This window comes from Lathyrus oleraceus, chromosome 1 (assembly GCF_024323335.1).
Source record: "Lathyrus oleraceus cultivar Zhongwan6 chromosome 1, CAAS_Psat_ZW6_1.0, whole genome shotgun sequence".
Taxonomy (NCBI): Eukaryota; Viridiplantae; Streptophyta; class Magnoliopsida; order Fabales; family Fabaceae; genus Lathyrus; species Lathyrus oleraceus.
Genome location: NC_066579.1, coordinates 94902304 through 94914540, shown reverse-complemented (window position 1 = coordinate 94914540; position 12237 = coordinate 94902304). Strand labels below are relative to the sequence as shown.

The 12237-nt window shown below is 33.6% G+C and overlaps 2 protein-coding genes across 2 annotated transcripts; one reads left to right on the top strand and one right to left on the bottom strand.

The window, feature by feature from the left end:
* Positions 1–2595: 2595 nt before the first annotated feature.
* Positions 2596–6537, top strand: LOC127118803 (protease Do-like 10, mitochondrial). Its single transcript, XM_051049058.1, has 7 exons — positions 2596–3198; positions 3330–3771; positions 4228–4487; positions 4703–4830; positions 5154–5357; positions 5867–5917; positions 6103–6537. Exons 1-7 carry the CDS (start codon positions 2829–2831, stop codon positions 6343–6345), a joined length of 1698 nt encoding a protein of 565 aa, XP_050905015.1. The 5' UTR covers positions 2596–2828; the 3' UTR covers positions 6346–6537.
* LOC127118813 (ferredoxin-thioredoxin reductase, variable chain) lies at positions 6502–7237 on the bottom strand. The gene has a single exon (XM_051049069.1). The coding sequence runs from the start codon at positions 7061–7063 to the stop codon at positions 6683–6685; it is 381 nt and encodes a 126-aa protein (XP_050905026.1). The 5' UTR covers positions 7064–7237; the 3' UTR covers positions 6502–6682.
* Between the last annotated feature and the right edge of the window lie 5000 nt (positions 7238–12237).

Here is a 12237-nt window from a genome sequence, read left to right as displayed (position 1 = left end):
GATGTTTACGAGTTTGCGACGGCTTCATATTAGTAAGGATTAGGGTAAAATTTGTTTAACGAGTGTTTTTATAGTAAAATCTTATTATTTTATGTCTCTGTTAAATAAAAAACCGAAGGTTTAGAACATTTTGTTTACACTTATAAACAAATAAAATTATAAACTACGATATTTGAGAATCGAAGCTTGTACTGAGTTGTTTTATCACCTCAGTGTTATGAAAAATCGAGAGAATGTGTGGTTTTTTTAAGGGTAATGCTATCTTGTGCCCTAGGGGCACATGTTAAGAACTAATTGTAGAAATATTTTCTTGGAACTTGTGCATGGTCATTATCAAAATTTTATAATTAATATTTTTATTACTTTTTTCAATATAAACTTTCTATTTATGAATGGCTTAACATGTGTCCTTGGGGCACAAGTTAGCATTATCCTTTTTTTAATAATAAAAATTAGCGCGCTTTTGGCTTTATACTTCAGTTTTCTATTGTTCGAGGTGAAAACTTCGTCATGAAAGGCGTTATTTGTTGTAGTGGTTAATCATTAGGTAAGTAAATTTCTACTTTTCAAGAATAAAGTACTATTTTTCCATTTTTCTTGCGTGTCATTAATTCATACATGAACTACAAGGTGCAAATACAAATATGTAAATGTTAGAGTATCAACTAATACAGAAGATTAAAAAGAAACAAAAGTGAAAGACAATAAACACAATTGATATTTGTTAACGCAATATGACCCATGATATCTACTTCTACGACTATAAAGCAACTATAATTCCTTTTTATTTTTGTGATGACTTAGGGTTACAATATTACAATGTTAACGCATTATGACCAATGATGCCTATCGAAACCTTATTCGTTGTTTGGATTGAAGACTAATCACTTCAAGCCATTGTTAGTTGTTTGGTTAGAAGTTAACCTGAAATTTCATTTATATGTATAAGGGGATTCATGGGCATAACCTTCTAAAATATCTCAATACTAGTGGATACTCTCAAGAACAATTATCGGGGACACAATTAAGTCTTCTTCGACGAGTCTGTATGATTCTCCGATGTTATTTCTTTTCCCTTATCTCTTTTATTTTTAGTTATTGTTTCTTTACTTTGAATTTATGTTGGATATTTTCAACTGTATTATAAAATGATTTTAACTTTGGTTTCTTAAATGATTTTGTTTTAAGTCTCGTTTTTCAAACCTCCACAATTCACTATCTCTTGTGTATGGAGTCACATGTTCAACAAAAGCAAGAAGAAAACATTGACTTTATCTCAAAGAAAATTGATCGGTTGACCATGCATGCCACATGCCAACAAACAAATATCTTATATGAACTTGACCAAGATGGGAACGGGGAAAATCGTGACAAAGAATGACAAGAATGGAAGAAAGGAATTCTTTTCCAGACCGCTAGGATAGAAAAAAGGCGAAATGACGTTTCAGAGATATTTTAGAGGCAACTCATTCAGTAAAGATCATATTATCCATTGTGCATCACCAACAGTTGGGATTTCATTAAAATAATTTCAAAATACTCAAGTGCTTTAAAGAATAGAAAACATTATAATCAATTAACGTAGGGACACATATCATTTATTCTCAGTGAAACGTTACCTATTACGAGAAGGATATTAAATGTGCATCTTCCCAATGACGGTAACTTCCCATCAAAGACTTTCACTTCCCCGAATCTAGTGGCCGAGTTGGAGTACGTTTGTTAAACCTTCATCCAATAAAGTAGATACAAGAGATTGTGGGGCAACTATTTTAGGCTGGTAACTATGGCCAAGAAGAAAGACCCAATGATGCAATAAAAGCAATAGAGTGTTCAGAACATATATACTCATTATTTCCCATAAGAAAACGATTTCGTCCACCGGAGCTTCACTGGCCGTCCAAATCAATTTGACAACTGACCTTGATCGATGCCTCACTCTCATGCTTTATGTAGTTATCCGTTCTCCCATTTAAGAGAAAAGACATGTCATTTCTCAAGTATTCAAATCCATTACCACTCATACATTTTCTCTCATTCTCTTATTAACTTACACATTGAAGTGTTAGCGTTGTACGTAATCCCCTCTTCATCGTATCATGATCTCAAGTCCACCGCAACAAGTTCTATTTTTTTTGTTCATTGATCAACTTCAATTCTAATATAAAACTTATTTTAACATGTATGTATCTTACATGCTTAAAAATATATTTTCATATATTATTATTATTAATTATTATTATTACTTAAAAAATTCATTCAGAAATATCTTATTGATGAAATAGAATAAAACAGGACAAAATGGAACATGATATCATGAATTGGAGTAGAACATATATTCCATTGTTCGTGTATTTTTATAATTTGACTGAACGAAACATAGTAAATTAGTTTATTCTATTGCATTAACTCTAAATCAAATAGAATAAAAATTAAAGGATCAAATAGAATATAAAAGAATGAAAATTGAAGAATTTGATAGAATACGATGAAAGAATTCCATCATATTCGATCCCACTCCATCCATTATTTACAAATCAAAATAATAAAATCTGATTATTATTTCCTACTCTCTTTGAAAATAAAATACAAAGCTTAAATGATTTCCTGAAATTTGTAGTTTCATACCCACGAGAATATGGCAAACAAAACTAGTTAGTAAAGTAAGGGGTATGAGCAGATGATGAGATGGTGTAAATATCAATAACTTTTGTGAATTAAATCGTGTGTTGATTACCCGGCTGCCCCGCCCCGCCCCGCCGCAGTGTGGCAAAGTAACCAACCAACCTCCCTCTGCTGCTGTACTGTGGCGGCCGTTGAATAGAACAATGGGTAGATTTGTCCGTCTAGCTCGGAATATTTTCTCTTCCCCCGCCTTATTTCCCCATCCTTTCAAACACCTTCGTTTCGCTCCTCAATCACCGTTCACTGCTGCTAATTATTTCCACTCAGTTTCAGTTATTGTTCCCAACACTGAGACCCAACAAACAAATTCCGCAAACTCTACAAAACCGCCATCACTGTTAAGAGTAAGGAAGAAGACTCACTCTCGCCGCAACTCCGCATTCACACATACTAATAATAATACAGCCGTGGAGCTTGCATTCAATTCTGTTGTCAAAATCTTCACCGTTTCATGCAGTCCCAACTACTTACTTCCTTGGCAGAACAAATCCCAGCGCGAATCTATGGGCTCGGGTTTGTTAAATTAATTATTTAATTAATCAAATATAGATTGACATAACCAATTCGGTTAACTACATTAAATCAAATTTGTTTCATGTCAAAATATAACTTATGAATCTTTGTTTATGATGGTAATAATGCAGGGTTTGTAATTCTGGGCAGAAAGATTCTTACCAATGCTCATGTTGTAGCTGATCATTCATTTGTACTTGTAAGAAAACATGGATCTCCAAATAAGTATAGAGCACAAGTTAAAGCTGTTGGTCATGAATGTGACTTAGCTTTATTAATTGTTGACTCTGATGAATTTTGGGATGGAATGATTCCTTTGGAGTTTGGAGATATTCCTTTTCTGCAACAAGCTGTTGCTGTTGTAGGATACCCTCAAGGAGGTGATACCATTTCAGTCACTAAAGGGGTTGTTTCTAGGGTTGAACCTACACAGTATGTTCACGGTGCGTCACAGCTTATGGCAATACAAATTGATGCAGCCATAAATCCAGGGAATAGTGGTGGTCCGGCTATAATGGGCAAGAAGGTTGCTGGTGTAGCATTCCAAAATCTTTCTGGTGCCGAGAATATTGGGTAAGTCCTTTTATTTTCTATCTTTATTTTTCTACAGTTCAAAAATTTAACAAGATTCATTAACCCCTTAATCGGTCATTAGTTTCTGTATGTAGTATTGGGTAAGTCCTTTTATTGTAATCACTTTATAATTCAATCTTGCGACCTAAGTAAAAACCAAATTACTGGAGAAGATTTTCATATTGATGATTATAGGTCTTCACTTAGTTTGAATCTTTTGATAGAGCTGAAATAATGATACCTATAGGACAACTCAACCGGGTGTGACAGAGAAGAAAGGTAAGAAAAGAGTATTAGGACCAAGTCTGAGAGACCAATTACCCCTAAAAATTACTAGACCGGAATGCACAAACCATGCAAGTTGTCAATCTATCATGAAGTATTTGGTATTATGTTGGTCTGATGAAACATATTTTCTGCATAATAGACGACTTCTTTTCATATTGGCTGTTGCAGTTACATCATACCTGTGCCTGTAATAAAGCATTTTATATCTGGTGTAGAAGAAAATGGAAAATACATTGGATTTTGCTCCCTGGGTTTATCGTGCCAGACTACTGAAAATGTGCATCTCAGAAACCATTTTGGTATGCAACCTGGCATGACTGGGGTCCTTGTAAACAAAATAAACCCACTTTCAGATGCATACAAGGTTTTGAAGAAAGATGATATTATACTTTCATTTGATGGGGTGCCTATAGCAAATGATGGTACAGGTATGTTCTTTCAGTTTCTTTTCTTGGATTTTCTTACTTACTCTATAAACAGCCTTTGAAAAGTCCCAACCCCAAGCATGACTGTGATATGTAATATGGGAAGGTTTAAGATTGCAACAAACATGAAATTTATTTCATTTATGAGTTTCTGTCTTTGCTTCACTCATGCACCGGAAGCATCAAACTAATAGAGGTTTATATTACATATGATGCAGTTCCTTTCAGAAACAGAGAACGGATAACATTTGATCACTTGGTGTCTATGAAGAAGCTTAATGAAAACGCAGTAGTTAGAGTTCTGCGCGACGGCCAAGAGATTGAACTCAGTATTATTCTCCAACCTGTAAGTTTTATATATATATATATATATATATATATATATATATATATATATATATACTGAACCACTCTGTACTTGTGCTACACCAACCAAATTATTTATTCTCCAGTTTCTAACACAAACGGCCTATTGCATGTTTATTCACATCATATTGACCTTGCTATGGATACATTCGTTATGTGTAGTTCTTGTTCACTGCATGCTACTTGATAAGTTTTGCTTATTGTATTTTACTGTTTTGTTATACTTGCAACTGTTACAATTGTTTGTAGTAATAAAGTTGCTTTTGAATAATTGTTTTGTTGATGTTACTGTCTATATTTCAGATTCAACCCTTAGTTCCAGTTCACCAGTTCGATAAACTTCCAAGTTATTACATTTTGGCTGGTCTGGTATTTGTTCCACTCACTCAGCCATATCTTCATGAGTATGGGGAGGACTGGTATAATGCTTCACCGCGTCGTTTGTGTGAACGGGCTTTGAGAGAATTGCCCAAGAAAGAAAATCAACAACTTGTTATTTTATCACAGGTTAGCATCTTTTTAACTTCTAATCTTTTTAACTATAATGTAAATCTTGCAGAACATATGTTTGTTATTAGTACCTTTCATCCATTGTTTCTTCCTCAATTGCTTAGGCTTTTACATTTCACAGGCTCTTGCAAGAGGATTATTGTCTCTCTTGTGCTCCACTTTTTTGCTTTTTCAATAGTATTTCTTTTGTTAAGATTACTACATAGGATCCGCCATTTTAAAGATCATTGCCGTAAGTGAAACATTAAGATTATTCATCTTAAAAGTTAAAACTCTATAAACTATTCAAATAGAAATACTCTGGACAAAGTGAAAACAAGGCACAAGTGTTAATAATTTAACTAGTAGTTATTGGGGGAAACCTAAATTTAATTACCTCATTTAACATAGGATGATGGTAAATTGCTATACATTAAAAAAATAAATAAAAAATAGTTGTTTTAGCAAATTAACGCAGTTATTTGGTTTTGGAATCGTTTTATTAATAAGTATCTTACCGATTTCAGGTCCTGATGGATGATATCAATGCTGGATACGAGCGTCTTGCAGACTTACAGGTAGGTGCCAACTTGTTAATGCTTTAGCTATTATTAAGCACATGTCTGAGTGGGATGTTTTGACAAAGATAAAACACCTTTTGTTGTAAGCTCCTATTGTGATAGTTGCTACAAGTTTATTTTGTTCACTTGGAATGAATGTTTCTATTGCCTATTTGCTTAAATATGATAATTGTGATACTCAGGTTTTGAAGGTTAATGGAACAGAAATCGACAACCTGGAACACTTATGCCAACTTGTTGAAAACTGTAACACAGACAGTTTGCATTTTGATTTGGACGACAATAGAGTCATTGTCTTGAACTGTGAAGCAGCAAAAATCGCCACTTCCAGAATTTTGAAGCGTCACAGAATACCTTCATCAATGTCAGCTGATCTTATTAATGCACAGAGTAATTTGCAATTAGGAGTAACCAGCTCATGTTGAGACTGTAGTAACTCTTTCCTGCTTATTTATTCGCGCTCGATTTTTTTCTCGGAGTTGTAAAATTTTTGTTACTGTATTTGAGTTAACAACAATTTCTTTGTATTCATTACTGAACTTACTCCATAAGGTTACTCACTCGTGACAGAACTCACAATATAATTTGAAAATAAGATCAGGATTATGAATGAGAAAGTGATAATATGTAGGAGATACATTGTATTGTAGGTTAGAGGACACAAATGCCTCTAATCTAACTTGAAATATTCATGTAGTAGGATATATAACAAAATTGAAATAGAAATAATAATTGATTGATGATAAAAAGGAATTATTCGAATTACTCGGAGAGTAATTCAAATTCATCATCCCTGAGGTGCGCAACGAACTTGAGAGGACCACGAGGACCTTGAATATCTTCAGCAATAAACTCAACCTTGTAAGGAAAATTTGCAGAGATTCTCTTATCTTTCCAGATAGACACGTTCTGTTTGATGTTACCTTCTCTGCCGCTGAGATCAACCTCTGGAACTTTAGGAACATGATACACTTTCAGAGGAACCTTTACCCTAACACGCGCTCCAATCTTCAGTGATGAATCTCCTTCCACGTCGCACCTTATCATCGTCGCAATTCTTCTGCTTCTCTGAATCTTGGAGTTGGTGAACGGCAACGGAGCCGCCATTGTTGCAATTGTAGTGCTACTCGTGGTGCTCATCATGCTCGATTGTGTTGCGTTCGGTTCTTTCTATCACAAAATGAAAATATTAAGTAGGGATTGATTGCTTGATTGTGCCGCTCTCTATCTCTCTGCTACTCACTCATGGATATGGATAATAATAATAATATTATATTATAATTAATCAATTGGACTCTTCTTCTTTTGCCCAATCAAATTTTGGTCACATATTTCCTCCGTCCAATTTTATAAATAACTCTAATTCTAAGTTGTTCTCATTTTATAGTTTTTATTTATATTTATTATCGACTATTTATTACTGTATTTCTGCTTTTTATGTTTCATTTTTTCTTTTATATTTTTTAACTATCTATAATATATAGAAAGATTAATGGTTTGAAAAGCTTAAAAATGTCCATGTTATATATTGTGACTCGTGTCTATTTTATGAAAATTTTAATATTTAAATTAAAGGAGGATCCGTTTTATTTGCATGCGTATTGATGTGTTACGTGTATTTATCATAGTATATTTATCATAGTATAAAATTTTAAAAGAACATCAAATGAAAGCATTATAAAAAAATATGTATTATAAAATGCATACATATTATAAAACATTATTTTAAAAATGAAATATTAAATAAAGAAAAAATAAGAATAAATGATATTGTTGAAAAGTATATGTTAAATTAGTTTATTGAAAAAATAATATTTAAATAAGTTAAAAATAAATAACATAAAAAGTGTTTGTTAAATATTAGTTAAGGAAATAATTTTAATAAAAGATCAATGCAATAATTTAAATGGGTATTTTATAAAACTAAGTATGACCATTGAAATTTAAAAACTTAGGGCCCGTTTTAAAAAAAAAAATTGAGGAAAAAACATGTTTGGTAATCTAACTTTCAAAAATTGTTTTAAAGTTGAACAACGTTACAAATTTGCCATTGATGGATATAGTATCATTTTTCCTTGTTTTGTCCTCTTCCTAATTTCCAAAACTAAAAACCAAAAAATCAAAACCTCTAAAACCTATTTTAGATTTTTAGTTTTAAAAACTCACAAATAAAAAATAGTTTTGAGAAATAGTTTTATAAAATTAGACTACCAAACAAATTTTATAATTTTTAATTTTTAAAAACTAAAAAACAGTTTTTCAAAACCATATCAAACAGGCCCTTAGTATTTAATGTATTGAACTATAAAATTAAAAACAGAAGAAAAGTATTGTCAAAGAACCCATATGATTTCATGCTATATATTGAAAAAGTTCACATACTTTACATTCCTGATATTCTATTCCTTGTATTCTTAAACCAACAATCGCAAGTACCTTTCAGGTCTTTGTCTTCCCAAACAATGAGTAATGGAAAGCCAACTTCACCAGTTGAGAGGTTGTTCCAAGTCATTGACGACGACGTTTTGCTTTGCTTGTTGATTTACAGTTTCTTTTGCGGGTTGCAGTTTTGCGAGTTGATTCGTTCGTAACAATAAGGCATCCGTTTTTCGAGTTGATTTAGGTTTTCTCAGTTTTGCATGTTGATTTATCCATTGTTTTGATTGTTGTTTCATTTTTTTAGATCAACATCTAACATGGAAAAAGACGCAACATGGAGAAGATTTATGATGGATCTTGATTATTTGGAGTATGAGGAGACACATGAGTTGAAAAAGATTAAAAAGGGAGAATGATGGGTTGAATAAGTCAATGTTGGTAAAGGAAACGGTAAAGTCACAGATCCATCACTCGATGTAGCGAGGGAGAAATCTGCAATTGTGGGAACGCATGCACCAACAGCTGATGAAGATAATGGAAAAGGAAAAATCGCGGAATATGTCAATGTTGTTAGTGTGAGAAAATTCTTTACTTTGAATTAATTTTGAATATAGCAAATTGTGTGATCATCATCCATACGCTAGCTGTGCATTACATTACATGATACATTTGTGTTTTTATTGTGGTTTTATCCCATTTTATTGCTGCATATATAAGACATGTTATGACAGCAGTGAAAAACGACGAATTCTTAGAGGGAAAACAATTGAACACAAGATCAAAAGCAGTGTTGGAGCAATTGTTTGAGAGCACATAGAAACCTGAAAGAGAATTCATCTTCTTCATATTCTCAATCACTTTTCCTCAAGAACATCAACACATAATAATTCTTGTTCTTTGGATTAAAGGATTATCGAGATAACGTTCAGTGGTACGATCAAGGATCTAGCTGTGGTTTTCAGCGGAACGATCGAGGATCTAGCTGAGTTGAAGATTGAAGGGGGTTTCTAGGAAAAACCTACTGGTTTATCCTTCAAGAACTGGAGTGTTCTTGAGGGTTTGGGAGTCACGTTTGCAGAACAGATTCAGCCGCAGCGTTGCGTTTGGAGATCGGGGGATTTCGCAATCAGGTCGTGGAACCAGTGAATTGTTTGCAATTTCGTGCAGGAAATTCTTGATCGTGCTCAGATCAAGTGAAGGTTCATACAAGAAGAAGTTCTTGGAATTTAGAATTCTGTCTTTGTATCATAACCTTGTATCAACGGATTCGGCAATAATTGATAATCAAAGTTCTCAATTTCATTTGAAATTGAGAGGGAGACGTACCCACACGCGAGGACGACGTGGGGAACTTCCTTACCAAGTCTCTGCGTATCGTATTCTTACCTTACTCCTTTTTACGTTTAAAACAGTTTTCGCAATTTCAGTTAGTGTGTGTTGTGATTGTTCCTTTTGCAAGACAGCAGTGGCAAGAAAACAATTTCAATTAAACACTACTGCTGTTCATCATTGATCACATACACACCAACTGTTTGACAAAATTGTTAGCTAGACTTTATTCATTGGAAATAGACTTTAATGATAAGTGCATTCAATTAGCTAAAATTCTGGTGTGGATTGTTCCTGTCATTCTTATTCAAATCCAACATTAAGCTCGTGTGTCCGGTTTTCTAGTAGCGGTTCAGAATAGACGGAAGTCGATTCGGGACTAAATTTTTCCGCCAATTTTAAAAACTCTGATAAAACTTTAAATCCGTTAAATTTCAAAGAGGTGATCTATTCACCCCCCTCTCGATCACTAGCCACACCGTCTAACAGTTAGTGTGGTGTCAAAACCTAATGTTGAAAACCAAGAGTTGGATGGACAAAAAAGGAAAAAGTCCCTGTCTCCGGGTCCTTCACATATCTCAATATCATTAGAAAGTTTGAGGTAAAACCTTCATTGTTATGATGTAATATCCACATAAATATTATAAATAAACCAAAGCAAATGGTTGTTTTCATGTTGTTTTAAACTAGATTCAAAGACATAGATTTATGACATGCATGCCTGTTAGCTAAAGTTGTATTTGTCATGTGTATTGTGGATGTAGTTATGTAGATAATAGTTCATTGGATGATGACAGTGTTGAGTCTGAGGAATTTGAGTTTGAAGAGTGAATTTGGGAGAGGATAGTTAAACCAAGAAATGTTATCAAGAGAAACGAGTTGGTTAGTTGTATAATATATAATAACTATGAGCATTATTAGTTTGTAGCATGTGACAATAATTGATGAAATAGTTTAAATATGCAACAAATTCCTCGTGAACTGATTAGGACGTGTTTGTCAAGGCCTTAAAGCTCGACGAAGCTACTTGATATCTACACCAGAGTTTCGTACCAGTGCGAGCTAAAAGAAAAGAACGACGTGGAGGAAAAGTTTCTTGCTAACGGCTGGTATGACTTTGCCAAAAATAGAAGGCTGAAGAGAGGAGGTGTACTATCATTTTGCCTTCGCTATCCTCCAGCCATAAGACTCTTAGTATTTGTGGTTAACCGATAAATGTTGGTTGAGGATGTGCATTAGAGTCATATGTTTTGATGGGGTATGTGTATGTTTTGGCAACAAAGTTATGTTATGTGGTTAAGGGTGTTAGTCCAGTTCTAATATTTTAAATCAGGTTTAATCAATGTTTGTAATTATATTTTATATTCAGTTTGAACAATTAATGTTTTAGAAGTAGCAACAATGATGTTATGTGATGTAGTAACAACACCATTTTATGGTGTTGTATGTAATATAAATATTTTGTATGACATATTAATTAATGGTAGTTTTAATTGATGTTGTCTAACAGGTTTGAATGCTCATTTATTCATTTGTGAGATTTTATTGATAGTTATTACTTCTAATGGAAGTGATTTTGTTGATCCAAGGCTTAATACAAATGTTGGAAAAGAACATTCAGATTATCATGTTGCAGGTCTGGACATAAGTGGGTTCTTGTTAAAAAATGATGTATGTATTGTTGCACTATAAAAATAATTGACACACACATAGTACTATTAAACAATGCTATGCAAAATGAAAAAACGGTTTACAAGAGAGTAATATGTAAGCGTGTATGCTGTGTTTGTCACTTGTGAAGTTTTAATAGGTCGAAATATGTAAAATGTAATGCAAATACATTGTAGGGGTTAAGATATTTTGTGTGTTATTATGGATAAAATATGGATTGTTGTATGTCCATAAAGACAATTATTGTTGCATGCTTTACTCACATGAGCAATAACTGTTCGTTGGAAAGTGACGAAATTAATGTTCATACGTGAACATTGGTGGGTGTGGTGTAGAATGCTCAATAATAAGTAGTAGTGATCTCTTATCACTTCTACCATATAAAAACCATTAAGATATGTCTCATCACTATTTCCCTTACCTCTTGCAACCAAAATCGATTTTTTTACGAAAATAACTCTGTTTTTCAAGAAAATTCCCAAAATAACCCTGGTTTCAAAAAATTCCCATAGTACCCCACTTTTAGGAGGAGGCGCCAATCCAATTGGCGACTCCTCCTAAAAATTGAATGGAGGCGCCAATTGGATTGGCTATGGCACATGGTGCAGCCAATCCAATTGGTGCCCATGTGTATCACTTGAGAGGAGGCGCCAATTGGATTGGCACCTCAGTGTAAAATGCAATTTTTTTTGTTAAATGGTCTACATGATACATAATTTTGAAATAGGACCAATTGATATTAATAAAAAATTTCGTTTACACAAAAAATCCTAATGATTCTGACCCGGATCACCTAACCGACCTCCGGTCCCATATCCCCTAGCTACCCTAACCCGTGGCCCTAACCCACGTTGATGATTCACCACTGGTGTTTGAGCATCTGAGGGGCCAGGAGCGTCACTACCAACTACAGGAGATGGCCTGTTGAGATAGTCAAA